Source organism: Trifolium pratense, linkage group LG3 (assembly GCF_020283565.1).
Source record: "Trifolium pratense cultivar HEN17-A07 linkage group LG3, ARS_RC_1.1, whole genome shotgun sequence".
NCBI classification, from domain to species: Eukaryota; Viridiplantae; Streptophyta; class Magnoliopsida; order Fabales; family Fabaceae; genus Trifolium; species Trifolium pratense.
Window position 1 is genome coordinate 6,695,896 of NC_060061.1, and position 18,477 is coordinate 6,714,372.

General features: G+C 31.3%; 1 protein-coding gene and 1 long non-coding RNA gene across 2 annotated transcripts; both read right to left on the reverse strand.

The window, feature by feature from the left end:
• Nucleotides 1–10,643: 10,643 nt before the first annotated feature.
• On the reverse strand, nucleotides 10,644–11,360 carry LOC123916004 (auxin-responsive protein SAUR71-like). Its single transcript, XM_045967322.1, has 2 exons — nucleotides 11,330–11,360; nucleotides 10,644–11,263 (listed from the first exon to the last, which is right to left on the reverse strand). The coding sequence occupies exon 2, from the start codon at nucleotides 11,254–11,256 to the stop codon at nucleotides 10,816–10,818; it is 441 nt and encodes a 146-aa protein (XP_045823278.1). The 5' UTR covers nucleotides 11,257–11,263; nucleotides 11,330–11,360; the 3' UTR covers nucleotides 10,644–10,815.
• Nucleotides 11,361–14,225: 2,865 nt separating this feature from the next.
• LOC123916005 lies at nucleotides 14,226–17,307 on the reverse strand. The gene is made up of 5 exons (XR_006812032.1): nucleotides 17,126–17,307; nucleotides 16,219–16,395; nucleotides 15,068–15,267; nucleotides 14,597–14,652; nucleotides 14,226–14,500 (listed from the first exon to the last, which is right to left on the reverse strand). It is a non-coding gene; the product is annotated as an uncharacterized LOC123916005 (long non-coding RNA).
• Between the last annotated feature and the right edge of the window lie 1,170 nt (nucleotides 17,308–18,477).

The window sequence follows — 18,477 nt, forward strand, 5'->3', positions numbered from 1 at the left end:
CGTCTATATATGAAGATTATACCCGTGACAAACAAGCAAGATATATAGTTTTTAATTTATATATCTTGTTGTATGGGAAATTAAAGCAAGAGAGTTATACGAACTATGTTGATTGTGTATGAAAGGTTCCTAAAAATTAATCTCTTCTTATATAGACGAAGATGAATAAAAAGTCTCACCCGTAGTCAACCCACCCTATTATATTATTCGTATACTACAATTACAACGGCCTTATTGCTATATTTTAATTTAATTTACCGGTCCACACGTGGTGCTTTTGGACTTTGAAGTTTGAATAGTTCTACGAAATTGTCTTAGAGCACCCTATTCGTGAACTTAACATGATGCTTAAGTGGATTTAATTTATAGAATCAAACGATTTTATAACATGCTATATTATTCAAAATTTTACAAATTCAAAGTTTTGTCGAATACCATTCAAAAAAATATAGGGTGTTAAGAGTCCTACATCGGTTGAGATATGGCCTGACTAAGTGTTTATATACTAGAGGCAATCCTCACCTTACAAGCCGGTTTTGTAAGGATGAGTTAGGCCCAATACTCATTTCTAAGATGGTATCAGAGCCTCTCCCCGATCCGTTGGGCCACCTGTTATCAGGTTTCCGCTATCGGGCCACCTACCGTTTATATCCACGCACCAAGCCCAATAGTGATGGGCGTGAGGGGGGGTGTTAAGAGTCCCACATCGGTTGAGATATGGCCTGACTAAGTGTTTATATACTAGAGGCAATCCTCACCTTACAAGCCGGTTTTGTAAGGATGAGTTAGGCCCAATACTCTTAGAATTTTAGAGGCCTATACTCAACCACAAAAGCTAGCTTGAGAGTTGAGGTTTGCACTACACTTATAAAGGCTATCTTTGTCATATCTCTAGCCAATGTGGGACTTCTAACACACCCCCTCACGTCCAGAACTGAACAAGCTGGAACGTGGGATCAACAACAACGGGTGGCCCAAATATGGGAGGTCTCCACAACAAACAACAAATGGATCTAGGATAGGCTCTGATACCATATTAGAATTTTAGAGGCCTATACTCAACCACAAAAGCTAGCTTGAGAGTTGAGGTTTGCACTACACTTATAAAGGCTATCTTTGTCATATCTCTAGCCAATGTGGGACTTCTAACATAGGGTTAAATATCTTTTTGGTTCATGTAGTTTTACAGAATTTTCGTTTTGATTCATGTAGTCAATGATTTTAGTCTATGCCGTCCACATGGACTTAATGGAGGATGACGTGGCAGAGACGTGGCACTGCCACGTGTATTTTTTTTGGCTTGCCACGTCACCAATCAGTTTTTTTTCCAGTTTTTTTTAAAATATTTTTTTTTCAGTTTTTTTGCACCCCCAATCCCAATTAAAGGGAAAAAAATTCCTAATTATTTACAATTTTTTCTCTAATTAGTTTTTATTCTCATATTATCAGTTGGTTTTTATTCCTAATTAGTTGGTTTTATTATAACCAAATTTATATGAAGGAAGTAATTTAACAAAATAAATAAAAAAAAATTAGTTAATTAATAATTAAATTCAGAAAAAGAAAATAAAAATTACTTTGAAAAATAAAAGATAAGTTTTTTTTCATTTTCATTGATTTCCATGTTTCAAGAACTACATATAAATATTCTAATTGAGCCAGCGATGCCATTACTAATATTGAGTACACTTCTTTGAATTGAAGTATGTTTGATGTGTCCAACACATTCTTATATGCCCCAACACTAATGCAAGCACTAACAAGAGAAAATAGCAGGTACAAATTGCTGCAAGCACTAACAAGAGAAAACAATGCTTCAAAAAAAAAAAAACAAGAGAAAACAAACAAAACCAACCGACACTAGGGTGTGTTTGATTGTGAGAAGAAAATGAGAAAAGAAAAATATGTGAGAGAGTATGAGAAGAGAGAAATATATTAGAAATAGAGAAGTAATAGAGTAAATTTAATGTATTGATTGGTATAAGAGAAAGAAAAAAGAAATAGAAGAGAGAAGTGTTGATTGTATTTAAAAGTACCAAAGTGCCCTTGAATTATATAAAATTCCATAAAAAATTAATTAATTTGACTAATATAAATTATTATTATTTAAAATACAAATGAAATTAACCGTTCAATTTCTAAATTTTTATTATTACGGTTCAATTTCTAAGTTAAATATAAATAATTAATTAACTTTACTCACAATTATTTTCGCGTACCAATAAGAGGCTTAGTGACAAAGACCAGCCAAAACAAAGAGACATCACATCCCATCACCACAACTCACACACTAAAAGAGAACCCACACCAAAATACACACAACAATGTGATTGCTGTAAACAAAAAACCAAACTGCCCCAAACAACACAAAATCTGTTAGGATTCCAATTCAAGATTAGTCTAATAGGTAAAAAAGTTTCATGGCTTAAGTATCATTGTTGCTGATCCTGTTGGCGCAACAAAAGCATTAAGCGTACACACACAATGCACAATGCACATAAGCTCGAGGCAAGCATATGAGCATGAACACAGTTTTGCAGAAACTGTGATGAATGAAAAGGGAACTATGTTCTTGGCTTGTGAGGAAGAAGATGATGAAAAACTAAGAAAGAAAATCAAATTTTATTCATCCACCAATGGACCAAGTAAAAGTATTTTACAAGTGATACACATAAGTGTATTTATACGTGTTACTTAAGCTACAAGTAACAAACTATTTGGCCTAGAAACTAACTTCTAACTAACTTGGTAGTTTAGTTAACTAACTAACTAACTACCTAAAACAATTTTAACCAACTTTCAATTGATCAAAACTGACTAACAAACATGTAAAATCAGTTATGAATTATACATTCTCAACATATCCAACCCCTTAAACCTATGGTATCTAATGAATCGGTAAGATTTTTCATTTTAATATAATCTTAGGTATTCACAGGTTTCGTCGTTCCCATTGCTTTTCGATTTATGGTTAGGTCTAAATTCTATAATGGAGCCTTTTTAATATTAATAAGATTTCATTTTTAAAACTCCAACCCCCAATCTATATATCAAACTTAATATGATAGACTTAACAAAGAATAAGAAATACGAAACTTAAGCACCAAATCCTTTCATGTTCCAACTCTAAAACTCACTCCATTGAAGAGCATTACAAATGATAATATCAAAGTCTCCCTACCTGTATTTTTCTCTAGACCAGACAGCATGCCTGAGCAGAAAATTACCTCCTGCCTTCATTCATAATTAATTGCCAACTTTTCCTGAATTCCATTTTATTATTGCACATTATCCATCCTTGTTATTGTCGATGATCTAGTCCAAATTTTATGATTAAATTTATTCGAAGACAACAAACAATGGAGATGATCCTAAGTTCCTAACTCTATTAATTGATTGAAATGTTATAAGTAACACATTTCCGATTAAAAATTTTAATACACTATGAAATTATGAGGAGACACACATGTTGGAAAAATATCTGACATAGAATTATTATATTAATATAAATTAAAGAAACATTAGAACAAATAATTATTATACATAACAAAATAAAATTATAGAGCAAGATGAACTTATCGCATTATTGACTGAGGCGTGCAATGCACTGGGCTTAAGAGTATTTCGCCACCACAGGTAAGTTACCCGGTGCAGTTGGTCTCATAGCTAATACCCTCCAGGATACAACAGTCACTTCTTGCTAGCACTGCACGTGAATTAGCAAGGTCTCATAGAACTACTTTTTGGATGCTCGTGGGAACTTAGTATTATTATATATTTTACTAGTGTCACTTCATTTCCTCCTTCTTACTCTCTCTCGTTCACCCTTATATATATACTGATCAGTCTTCCTTGTATATGCAATATATCATTGCTTAATCTTTCTCCCAAGGCAAAACCATAATTAAAATATTTATTAAGATTGATTGAGTATTACTGCCACAATAAAAAAGAAACCGCTAATTGACTAAGCAAATAATAACGTTCATCACCAATCAATATAATAATAACAATAATAATAATAATAATAATAATAAAATAACTTTAAAATAAATTAATAAAAAATCCAACAATCCCCCACAATTTATTTTAAAGTTTTAGTTTTTAAAATGTTCCCAAGAGCGTGAAAAATCAACGCATAAGCACTAGTGTCTTTTGGACTATGAACTAGCACATAGAGCAAATGAAATTTGATCCACTAGAATGTCGGTGAGATTATAACCTCTATGAACCTCATTCCGTATGTGAAACAGTGACTTCATCACTCACATTGATCTTTCGTCCAAAGTTGTTCAACGCGGTGTGGTGCATTTTGGCCTTGCACCTATTCCTGGATTTCATGAGTGGCTCTAGAAAGTCTGCCCAAGCTTTCATAGAAGCGGCCTCACCTCAACACTCATATAGGTGAATCTATCAAGTGTACACCACAGTCAAGCACACCACTCATTCATGAGCTATAGATTCATTAAGAGAAAAACTCAACCTTCATCGCTGTAGTATACACTATCCTACACCATAGGGATGAACTCAAATAGAAATTGGATAGTGTCTCATCAAATTGACAAGTGACTTGTTCTTACCCATATGAACATAGCCTTGCGAATTTTCACAATCTATGTTGGGTTACCATCACTCTCAATTTTTGTATTGGACATAAATCCATCCCCCTCGATGTATATATCATCCACTAGTTTCTTGGTCAGTGGGATTATCACAGGATCCTTTATATATATATATATCACTCAACAACGCGTTGTTTCATAAAATCACAATACATTGACTAAGACGTCTCTTAATCAATATTTCATCATTTATTTTCAAATGTACATCTATGATTTACTATCATAGGCTTACTTAGATAAATTCTAAGCAACAATATCTCCACTAAGAGAGAAATTAAATCTATATTTAGATTTATTGGCACAAGTCTACTTGAAAATTTCCAAGTGACAACCCCCCACATTTGGTAGAATTAATTTTCCAAACAAATTATTTATCCAAATCTACTTGAAAGATTTCCAAGCGACAAACCCCCACATTGGAAAAACTAATCCACACAAATATTTATTTATTTTATTTATTTATTTATTATTATTATTATTATTATTTTATCCAAAGTTTTATTAATCATCATTGTATTATTCTAATACAATGGATAATCCACAATATATCATATTATAGTTTATGGTATCTCTCAAATATTTCATGAGTCACAATCATAAGTCTACTTAGAATATTTCTAAGCGACATCTTTTCTATCACATATTCAGGTCATGAAATTTCTCAATAAAATATCTCCTCAATTTTCCTCCGAGAAAGCACAACATTTTTCCGTGAGATAAAACCTTACTGCATCACTTGAATAACAATTAGAGGACAATATATATACATATACATAAATAGTGAACAATATAAGCACAACAAAATATTATTCACCGATTGGAGAAATCAAAGTTTGAAAGTACTAAAGCTTTAAAACCAATTCATTTTATATCACCCCATGTATGACAACCGAGTGCAATCCAAAATATAGTATCTCCAATTTTTCTTAAATCTTGCAATTCACATATATAGAATAAACATTGTAATAAACCAAGACACAAGCTCATTATAGACAACAAATTCATAATTTATAAAGAGTACCACTCATACCAAAACTTGGTCACGTCAATATATAGGTAATTTTATTTTCACAAAAACATTAGAATAATTATATCTCTTTATTCAATCATACCCAGCAACCACACTTGTTTCATAAAAACATATAATATATTTATTTCCAAAATTTATCAATTTCTTTCCAATCACATAATAAATAAGCAAAATAATCTTTCATGATGAAATAAAAATTTTATCCAACAATGCTTTTGATATATTTACATTAACTTTAATTATATAATTATATGCCCCCACAATAAAATATATTTCGCACAAATTCAAGTAGACATTTTAATTTATGCTCAACAAAATTTTATCTTTAAAAATAAATTCTTACACATTTAACTCAGTTAACCAATACTATGGCAAAGTGTCAAAAACTAAAAACAATCCACAAGATAAATTACCATGTGAAACAAACTCCAAACTTACATACATACTATATAGTATTAAAATAGGTACAAAGTAATTATTCCATAACAATAAGCAATTCAATATTAAACCAGCATGATTAGTATGGAATGTACACTAGCATAGAATCGAACATACACGGTATTTAAAAGTCTAAAAACACACATTCATGGACATAGTTTGCAATTAACAGTAACAAATCATAGTCGAGCAAGGAAACATAGATAAAGTGGAATAATTAGATAGAACCTGGATGAAACTCATTCATCATTTCTCTATACAATCAAGATCAGCACGCTCCTAGAGTGAGTAGTCTCAAAATTTGCTTTCCATTGATATCATATCTAACTTCATTCCTCAATTTAAAATTCTTCCTTTTCATCAACAAATAATTCTATTACCAAATCAAAATTAAAATTAATAATAATTCTATGCCGAAGAATTACTCTTAAGATTGTTGGAAAAATATCTGACATAGAATTATTATATTAATATAAATTAAAGAAACATTAGAACAAATAATTATTATACATAACAAAATAAAATTATAGAGCAAGATGAACTTATCGCATTATTGACTGAGGCGTGCAATGCACTGGGCTTAAGAGTATTTCGCCACCACAGGTAAGTTACCCGGTGCAGTTGGTCTCATAGCTAATACCCTCCAAGATACAACAGTCACTTCTTGCTAGCACTGCACGTGAATTAGCAAGGTCTCATAGAACTACTTTTTGGATGCTCGTGGGAACTTAGTATTATTATATATTTTACTAGTGTCACTTCATTTCCTCCTTCTTACTCTCTCTCGTTCACCCTTATATATATACTGATCAGTCTTCCTTGTATATGCAATATATCATTGCTTAATCTTTCTCCCAAGGCAAAACCATAATTAAAATATTTATTAAGATTGATTGAGTATTACTGCCACAATAAAAAAGAAACCGCTAATTGACTAAGCAAATAATAACGTTCATCACCAATCAATATAATAATAACAATAATAATAATAATAATAATAAAATAACTTTAAAATAAATTAATAAAAAATCCAACAACACATATATCTATTGTTGGTGTATCAAACCTTAGAATATAAATATTTTTAAATTAATTAAAATGTTATATCCTACTCATTTTTGTGATTTCTCAAAGTTCAATGCAAATATACAAATATGTTGCCCTCATTATGCTTTCTAAGTCAACACATATTGGTATAGTGGGAACAAAATAGACATAAAATATATCCCTCTCATGTTTTTTTAAAGTCAAGGAATAATAAAGTTGGGCCATGTGGCGCAGTCATTTTTGACGGGTAATTGACATACAAGCCGTTCACCAATATAAGAAATTTGTCTTTTTCAACCACAGTAGTAGTTAGTGAGTAGTGTACTACTACTACGGCGTAAGAATCATGAAAAGATACAATGATGCTTCATCAGTTAGTTCATTGCAGTGCACAAACTTTGAACGTTGAATAATGAATATCAATCATCGTCACTTTCATATTTTTGCCATTAAAAAAGAAAATCATCATCACTTTCAAACTTTTTTTCAAAGGTTGAGATAAGTTATTGAAGAAGGAAAAGAAACAATGGCATGTACTTGACTACAAGAACAAAACATAACACAGATGTCAATTAGCTCCTATTCAGAGCACCAAGCTATATACATGAAAGCTTGAAAATTCAACTAAACAATATGAATTCCATCTTCCTTCAAAAAAAATAAATAATATGAATTCCATCTTCAACCACACAGTAAAATCGGCTTAAAAGTTACAACAAGTCAAAATATATTAACCACGAACCGTCCTATATTTGTTTTTACTATTGTTGGGCAAAGGGGGTTTTATCGGGTTGGATCGGTAATTTGGGCATTAAAAAATTATACAAGTGATTTTAATATCACACTTTCACTCAAAACCGTAAGACATTAAATTTATTGGTTCTCCCTTACTAATAAAGTGTTCAACCCTAATTCTTCCAACCAATGTGGAACATAATAACTCGATCATATACTAGTACAATTGATTGATCTCGACACATATCTACAAGTGTGAATCTCTCACTATAAATCTCAACAGCTATAGTTTTCATTCACGACCAACTGTTTTAGGGCTCAAATTCCTTACTATTTTAGACTGTTTCTTTTTTGGACGCTAAATGTCCTTCTATTGTCATTAAAAAATAAATTGATGATTAGATACATATGTCTGCGTATCACCTAAAGGTGAATGCAGAACTGTGATGCTCAATTTGGATTTTTTATTATATTATAGTCAATGAATGTATAAATTAATTAGCGTAGGTAAACACCACTTTTTAAAAACTAATCCTGAATGTGTAAATATGCTTTTCTTGAATCTCTTCATCTTTTTCAAGTTATATCTGAATTAATTAAGTTAGATCATTAGATGATTAGATCTTATGCTACTTCCAAATCACAAACGTATTGAATTGTTAGGTTTGCACGTTTGCTCATGTGCCCATTTATTTTGAATTTACATGAGAAGCTGAATACTAACCAGTGTCATTATAACATTTGTTAAGGAATCAAATATACTATTTCATCTTTGTCAAAAAAAATATACTATTTTATCCGTTCTTAATTATAAGTCTCTAATTTTAAACTCCTCTTACTTTTCTATCTCTAATTTTAAATCCTCCTTACTTTACTTTTGTACATAAAAATTATAAATGACACGCACTATTTGTGTAAATTAATTTTATACTAGCAACCAATAAAAATGGTTTAATATTTCATGTCATGTCAAGAAAATGAAGTTAATTAATGGAATGACGTGGCCGAAAATATTTGTAATTGGTTGACGGTGTAATTTTACAAAGTCATCCCAACTCCCAAGCAATTAAAAGACTCTGTTTTAATATTAAAAATTGGGGAATAACCGAATAACAATAAGAAACAAAAATAAAATAAAATAAAATAAAATCATCTAAAGAAACTCATGTTAGTTGTGAAAATTAGAGACAACTCTTTATAACCGAGCAAAAATAATTATTTGAAATATTATATACAAAAATATTATCATATATATACATGGTTGATGTTTTGGTTCATAGGATAGAACTTCAACCAAGAAGCATGCTGATTTTACCTGATCAGAGAGGTCGACCGCACCGGTGTTTGTTCCATTGAAGCCCCTGTTGAAACAGAGGGAGGTTGTCTACCTGCAGACACTCCGACGCTCAAGTCAGTAAGGTGGAGTGAAGGTTTTCTGTGCTAAATGATATGTACCTTGTGAATGGCAAAGAGCTGCATATATATATGGCTATCAAGTCAGTAAGATGGAGTGAAGGTTTTCTATATATAGCCCTCAGCGTTGGGCAAGACCCTTGATGACATTTATGGCTATCAAGTGGTTGCTGGTAAACGGCTAGAAAAGTCATGATGAGCAGTTAATGCTCATCATTCCGGTTAACAGCCGTTACATTACGTGTTGGTATTGAGACCGTTGGCTTGTCGAACATAGCTTGCGAGCAGCCTCTTGTCGGGTCTTGCTCGAGAGTCCATTCCTGCGATTCCTCGGCATTTGGGCTTCTAGGCCCAGTTCAGAACACATGCACTTTACACAAACAACACAACCCAACCACTAGGTTAATGACTCGTATTATTATTTTTCTAAAGTTAACTAATATTTAAAAAATGAAAAATTTGAAAAGAAAAATAAAAACCTATTTTTGTGGCCCGAAGGATCATGTTACCCTTGTAAAGGGCCAACCCTTTCTGTCAACTTTGTAAATACCTCTTATGTATTAATGTGTAACTTTAATTTTTGAAAAAAAATAAGAGATATATTATTAATAAGAGACATATTATATTTTGTCAAAAAAAGAGACATATTATATTAATAAGAGATATATTTTGGAAAAAAAAAAGTAAATGCATCTAGTAACATGTATAATATATATAGGAGCAAAATATTTTTTGAAAAGGGACTTATAAATAAGAAACAAATATGGAATAAATAAATGCAGAAGCCTGCATTAGCGATCCCTGAAAAAGAGGTAATCCATCCGCACCTTCCAGTACGAAATAAAATTGTATCGAAAGTCGGATAATCAAGTCTTTAAAAGTTTAAAATTAAAAGTAAGGACCAAATCTATAAACAGTAAAAATATTGAAGACTTAAAATATAATAAAATTTAAATACAGACTAATCTTAAAAAATTGTATAAATTGATATATAGAGATTAAAAATATATTTAATCCAATATTTAAACCTACTTTTCTTTTTCATTTTTCTCTTTTCATGTTTTCTCTCAAATGTTATACTTGTACTCTTTATCTTTGTGCACTTAATGGTTTTAGTCATAACATTATTAGATACATTTAAAATATATATTTAAATTGTTATTTATTTATTTATGTTTATTGGTTAAGTTTCACATATATATATATATATATATATATATATATTAAATTTAAAAATAATTAAATACTAATTTATTTTTCTTTATATTTTGATACACCTCATAAGATTTATAATACCTTCCTCTTTGATGTTATTATTTTCTTAGTTCACCAGAAAATAACATCTAGTTTTATTCCTGTTGATAAAATTAATCTTTCCTTTACAAAGGAGAGCTTAACCAAGCTCTTTCCCCTCCTAGAAGAAAATTTTAAAAAGAAAAAATTTATATCATGAAGACAAGGATAATGATCTATTTCACTTTAAAAGCCATTAAGACTGATCTACTCTATCTTATGTTAATTTTTACAACTTCACAACAAAATCTCATAATTGGCAACAGAACTCAAGTTATAATTAGAACGACAAGACAGTGAAGAATGTGAAACTGAGTTGTGCTTGTGATCCATAGCACTCTCTATCTCCAAAAGTGCTTCACAAAACAAGTCAACATGACAAGGAAGCCATAAAGGACCATCATTTGTATAACCATATTCATTCTCAACATCTTCTAAAAGTGTTTTGAACAAAGGATGATTAAATATTTTGATCTTTATCACAAATCTTTGTCTCTCAGATCCAACATATACACAAAGACAACCATTTGGTGGTCTCTTATTAATATCCTTTTGTTTTTTGTAACACTTATTTTCTGATATTTTGCCATAGCTTCTTCCACTTCCACAACTTTCTTCTGAATCATACAATCTCTTGTTGCTTCCCAATACCCTCTTACACTTCTTCACAAAATCCATCTCTAATTAAAATAATAACTATTAGATTGATCCCACGACAAGCAAAGATATATATATATCTCTAGTTGCTGGGGAAAAGCAAAGAGAGATTAGAAATTTGAGTGTTGATTTTCCCAAGAAGTTATATAAGCTCAGTATATATAGTAATGGCAAATTCTATGGTGCCGTGTTGCTTTTAACGGTTCCAGAACCGTGCGTTGACTGGCCAATCAGAAGCCAGAATTGGACAGTGCTGACCTTTTGCATGCCACATCGGATTATACGCTGCAACACCATTTACCGTGCACTTTCTGTGTTCCCTCATAAAATCAAGCTAGTTTTAGATCTTAGTATATAGTAGCTACACAGGATGATATCTCAAAATCTTTAAGTTTACATCTAAAAATCTAGATTTTTATGCTCATCTTCTACAACCATAAATCCCTACAATCACTCTATATTCTTCAACCTCACTTCTTACCCCATCATCACCTTTTTCCTTCGTCACCCACCCACACCAACAACCAACCATTTCTTTCTCAACAACAACTACAAACTCATAAAAACAACTCAAAATTAGCACAAAATTAGAAAACCCCAAAATTCCAAGATCCGGAAATTGAACCAAATTAAAACCCAATATCTGGAAATAAAGAAGGTCCACGCGATGATGATGTTGTTGAGAATCAATTTTTGAGAGATTTATCTCCGATTTATAAATAGAAGACATTGAAGTCGTAGATCTTGTATTTTATTGGTAGTTTTGTTTCTGAGTGTGAGTTTCATGTTGTCTGGGAGCCTTGCTTTTGGTTTAATTTCTTCTAGATTTTTTGCGGTTGCAACATGCTGTTTGGTTTTCTCCCTTTGTTTTAGGCACATTGGTTTTTATTTTTTAGGGGATTTGGTTTTTTAGTGCTTCGGCTGGGTGGCACTTGTTGTGCTAGGAGTTTGTTTGTTTGCCTTTTTTTTCTCCCCTTCAAGAAAGTTGCAGATTTGTTGTTGATGTTGTAGATGAAGAATCATTGATGAATTTTTTACTGGGTTTGTTTGTAACTGAAAATAATATTTTTTTTTTATTCCGTCAAAAAAAAAAATTGTAAAAAAAATAGTTATCTACTACTACTACTAACTGCAGGAATAAAATTGAGAGAAATAATAATTTTTTATTGTAAAAAAAATAGTTATCTACTACTAACCGCGAGAATATAATTGAGAAAAAGTGGCTCTTAATTTCGATGATCTATCGTAGTAACAATCTAAATGGATAACTCGTTTTTATGAAAGTTGTGGAGTTTAACTGAAACTACATATTTGAAAACGAGAAAGAATTCCGATGATCGAACTCCGAATATATAAACATATCGTAATAACAGTCTCAACGAACAACTAGTTTTTTTTTAAAGTGTCCTGTAGTTTGACTGAAACTATCGATTTTGACTTGAGATTTCGAATTTTATAAATCTGACCGTTCAATATCACCTAATTGGACTAAAAAACAAATGAGGTAAAAAAGTTCAATGATCGGACTCTCGATGTATAGACAGATCGTAATAACAGTCACAACGGATAACTAGTTTTTATTAAAGGGTCGTGAAGTTCTCCTGAAACTACATATTTTGACTTGAGATTTCGAATTTTATCATTCCGACCATTCCATATCACCTAATTGGACTAACAAACAAATGAGCAAAAAAAATTTGATGATCGGACTCCGGATGTATAGACAGATCGTAATAATAGTCTCAACGGATAAATAATTTTTATGAAAGACCGTGGAATTCGACTGAAACTACACATTTTGACACAAAATTTTGAATTTTATCTGATCGTTCAATATAAATTAATTGGACTAACAAACAAATGAAAAAAAATAAATTAATTAACCAATTTTTTTTTACACACACTTTCTCTTTCCAATTTAATATATTATGTACAAAAAAAATGTATGTACCAAAAAAAAATTCAAATATATATTAAATCTTTTATGGTTTCAACAACTACTCCTAAATATTTGGAATTTACACGAAGGTAAAATAGACAAAATATAACCTTAAATTATCAAAACGACAAGTAATTTGAAACAATTTTTTTTTCTAAAACAACAAGTAATTTGAAACGGATGGAGTATTATTCAAGTAAAATTATATTTAAGCGTATAGATTCCGAAAGATTAATGAAAAATAAATGCAAATCACGACAAGACAAGTTCTTGGTTATGTGAATTGATTTTCACGGTGAATGAGTGGTGGTCTTTTTTTATAGGAGAAAGAGAAATAATAAAAAATAGGGTTGCTAGAATGTGAAGATAGCGGCTCCACTAACTCATAAGATGGATAAAACTTAGCGGATCCACTAACTCACCTCTAATTTTTTATTTTTTTTTTGCGGATCCACTAACTCAAATGAATGTGAAGATAGCGGCTCCACTAACTCATAAGATGGATAAAACTTAGCGGATCCACTAACTCACCTCTAATTTTTTATTTTTTTTTGCGGCTCCTCTAACTCTTCAACTTTTTTATTTTTGCCAAAGCTTGTTTTTTCGACTCCTCTAACTTCTTTTTTTTTGCCAAAAAAAAGTTAGTTTTTATTGCCATTCATTTGTCTCTATTTTGGAATTTAGCTAAAAGACAATTTGTGTAATCTGCACAAAAAACATGTTTTTGTCCACATAAGAAGCCACGTTCTACCAAAGTGATTTTTTTTCTACCAAAGTGATTTTTCATTTGAATAATTTTGGCACCTAAACTCAATTTACTCTTCAGAGTCTCAGAAAATTTAATACTCAATTTCACTGCAACAATTACACAAACACATTGTGAGCAAGGTTTTCGAGATTTCTGTGACCGCATCCTAAGCTCAAATGAAATACGGACACAGACATTAATATCGAACACATTGTGAGCAAGATTTTTGAGATTTCTGCAATCACATCCTAATCGCAAATGAAACACGGACACAAACATGAATACCAAACACGACCATAGCAATTTGAGAATATGAAATATTTTAATATAATCACATGTGCCAGTATCCTATCAGTGTCAAACACCGGACGCATCTTTCGAGTAAAGTCACATATTCACAGATCACAATTGCACATCAACAAAGACAGTGACATAATCATAACCGCGACTACAATTTAAAGCCTCGATTGTGAAATCGAATATAATGTGATCTCTCAATTTTGAATTACCATGTTCAAGAATCCTATTTGCAAAATTGCTTCTTTCCATTATTGGGACTCTCTTTGAATTTTCTTTATCTGCAATATTCACAAAAGAAACTCTTTCAATTTGTCATTGGTTTAGGATTTGATGTAATGAAAGAAACTAAAGAAAAAAAGTGATTATTTTCTTACATGTTATGGAGGTAGGAACAAATGAGGCTCTGCAAATGAGGTTCTTTTTCATTAATCTGGCTTATCAATAAACCAGAAGGGCATTAAAAAGCAATCAAACCACCTCACTAATTAGATTAGATATCAAAGATCACTGGCACACAATTATGTAAAACAAAAATTCCTGTAAAGTGGTTAGTATACTATTCACTAGCACACAAACTGTGAATAAAAATTCATTGTCCTAAAGATATGAAATTCTAAGCAGAAAAATGATATACAACATATTGATATTAACGTAATACAATCACAGTATAAAATACATTCAAACTGACTGAGACCACTTAGTCAAAGTGAGATGATATTTCCTTGTCAAACAAATCACATAATACATTATGAACAAGTTAGATACCAAAATATGTTTTACAACATGCCATGGAAAGTGGGATTGGTAACAAAATAGTCAATTAAAAAGAATAAAACTAAACTTACAGATCTGGAAAAGCATTGGCTACATAATCACATTCAGTTTCTCTCCATCATATCTCTATTTTCCTCTTGGCTAAATAAGTCATACTCCAACGTATATAAATGTTTGAAAACTCATCCTTCATTTGGTTCTTGACACCAATGCGACCATCTTTGGTAGCCACAACAGTTGGTTGTGATGTTCCAACTGCCATAATTTCTTCCTACAAAAATAAATCCACAAAAATAAACAAATTCATGTTTCCCATAGCTGTTTGATTTGAACACAAATAAGATTACTCATGGTTTATCTTTATCCCCATACACATGGCGCTTAATCTAATCTCAGCTGCACAACCTAATATAGAAATATAACCAACAAGCATTTTAATTATGACATGGTAAAGAGAAAGCCCAAAAAAACTTGTCAAACTGAGACTACAAAGTAGAATGCCACAAGTAGATAATATTGAACGGTCCACATTAATGCAACTCTCATTTACAAAATTTTGCTTTCTAGAAATGTCATAAGTAGTTATCACTCAAAAAGAAACAAGGCCTTGATCATATCCACAACATCAAACATATCAATGACAACAAGATTAATTTAAAATCAAATGAATATACACAATTTCCGGCTCTCAAATATTTATGTAAACAATGGAAAGTTCACACATTCTCACCTGGCTAGATTGTATAACACAAGCTTCAATCATGTTCAACAAAAATAATGAGAAGCATCATAGGACAAACAACACAATTCAAGAACATGTTGAGTTCCTAAGCATATTTCAAACATTAATCAAAAGTTGACATAAACCCAGCGAATCAAAATTATCATGTTTGCTCATTGATTTATCACAAACCTATCTTTCGGATCTTCAAAAGCATGTGAGCTTGTTTTCAAAAAGTATTCACAATATTCACAATACTAACTACTTACAAATATAATATAAATTACCAAATGTCATTTAATTCAACAAAATAAAAAAAAATAAAAACACCAAGTACCACATGTTCAGAGTACCTATTCAAAATTTCACAAACATCATGAATCTAACATATTCAAAATTAGTCAACTGAAATTAAAGACTGAATTAATAATAATAATAATAATAATAATAATAATAATAATAATAATAATAATAATAATAATAAAAACTGTAAAAGTTCACTGGGATTGGCCTGCTTTAAGCTCCATGCTCTCCTCCATCTTGCTCATTATTATCTCTAACTTCCACATCATTTTGATGAGCTTCCCCCTCCAGTACATGTGGACTGACCCTGGGCCATTTAACAAATGCAGCAAAGATCTCAAGTGTAGGCCGAGCAAAAGGAATTGTTGTGCCTTGCTGCATATGCATAATCATGAATGCACTATGAAATGGCATTATTCAGCTTCAATGGAACAATAACTCACTGAACTCAAAAGTAACTAGAAGCATTCATGACAGTGTCCATCACAATTAAAATGAGCTAGCAACCTCAAATCTATCAGTAGCAATTTTTCTAATATTTGCCATCTATCATATGAAACATACATCAAGGGTAACTCATTTATAATTATAATTTAGAAATGAATCTCTAGCTTTCTCATCTATGAATGCAATCATTTGAGTGTTCAAATATAAATAAAACTGAAATCTGTGTTCATTGGTACAAAAAGTGATATAAACATGCTAAAAATGAAGCTACTTTTAGTGTATTTTTCCATACCTACAACTACCAGTCATTGTGTGGACTGAGATCAAATAGACAAGATTAGTGTCCATATATGAATGAAGCAATATTAACTAATTTTGTTGTTAGTATAACTCAATAAATTGTTACGAAACTGATATTAAACACATCAGCCCCATATCATACCTCCTAAACCTATCTATATAAAACAAACCCAGCGATGCCATCCCTAAATCAAAACACATAAGCCTAAACCAAACATAGCAAAAATAATTAATTGAACACACTACTTTTTATTCTTATTATTTCCTTATTTAATTTCTTTTCTGTCTACAAAATCCAAATCGAACACAATAAATAGCTCAAAGAAACACCCAAATATAATAGAAAGGAGGACGAGACCTGAACAGTGAAGAGAAACAACAGGATTTGGGAGGAGCAAAGAAGGGAGCTGAGTCGGCGTCTATGGAGAAACCACGCAGAGAGGAACTGAGTCGGCGATTATAGATAACAACGGAAGAGACGTGAACGGCGAAGATGAGCTATGGAGAAAGGAGCTATGAAAATTCTTCGAGCAAAATGACTTGATTTGGGATTTTTGCAATTTGGCGAAGATGAGCTGTGAACCATCTAAGAGACAAATAGAATTTGGGACTTTTTTTAGGTCAGTAAGATACCAAAAAAGATTTGATTTGGGAGTTTTGGGGGTAAAAACTAAAAATGAAAATGAAAATTTTCCCTCTCAAATGAAAATGTGGGGAAATTTTTTCCCTCTTAATAATTTTGGACGTTTTTGGCCAGATCTTAGTTTAAAAAAAAAAAAAATGTTCTATGATTTGTCTGAAATCCGTCTGAACTTTTGGGACGGATTTTAGACCTACATGTTAAAACAATTAGTTTCGTCTAAAATTCGACCGTTCAATATCATTTAATTGGACCAACAAATAAATGAGAAAAAGAATTTCGATGATCGGACTCTGGATGTATAGACAGATCGTAAAAATAGTCTCAACGGATAACTAGTTTATATGAAAGGCTCGTGGAATTTGATTGAAACTAAAAAATTTGACTCGAGATTTCAAATTTTATCAATCTGACCGTTCAATATCACCTAATTGGACTAAAGAACAAATGAGAAAAAGAATTTTGATGATCGGACTCCGGATGTATAGACATATCGTAATAACAGTCTCAACGGACAATTAGTTTTTATGAAATTGTCGTGTAGTTCGACTGAAACTACCGATTTTGACTCGAGATTTCGAATTTTATCAATCCGACCGTTCAATATCACCTAATTGGACTAAAAAATAAATGAGAAAAAGAATTTCGATACTCAGACTCTGAATGTATAAATAGATCATAATAACAGTCTAAACGGATAAATAGTTTTTATGAAAGGTTGTGGAGTTTGACTAAAACTACATATTTGACTCGAGATTTCGAATTTTATTAATCCGACCGTTCAATATCCCCTAATTGGACTAAATAACAAATGAGAAAAAGAATTTTGATGATCGGACTCCGGATGTATAGACATATCGTAACAAAAGTCTCAACGGATAACTAGCTTTTTATGAAATTGTCGTGTAGTTCGACTGAAACTACCGATTTTGACTCGAGATTTCGAATTTTATCAATCCGACCGTTCAATATCACCTAATTGATTGGACTAAAAAACAAATGAGAAAAAGAATTTCGATACTCAAACTCCGAATGTATAAATAGATCATAATAACAGTCTAAACGGATAA

Excerpts from the sequence above, each read along its gene's own strand:
- LOC123916004 (XM_045967322.1), bottom strand. The coding sequence starts at position 11,256 with ATGGATTTTGTGAAGAAGTGTAAGAGGGTATTGGGAAGCAACAAGAGA.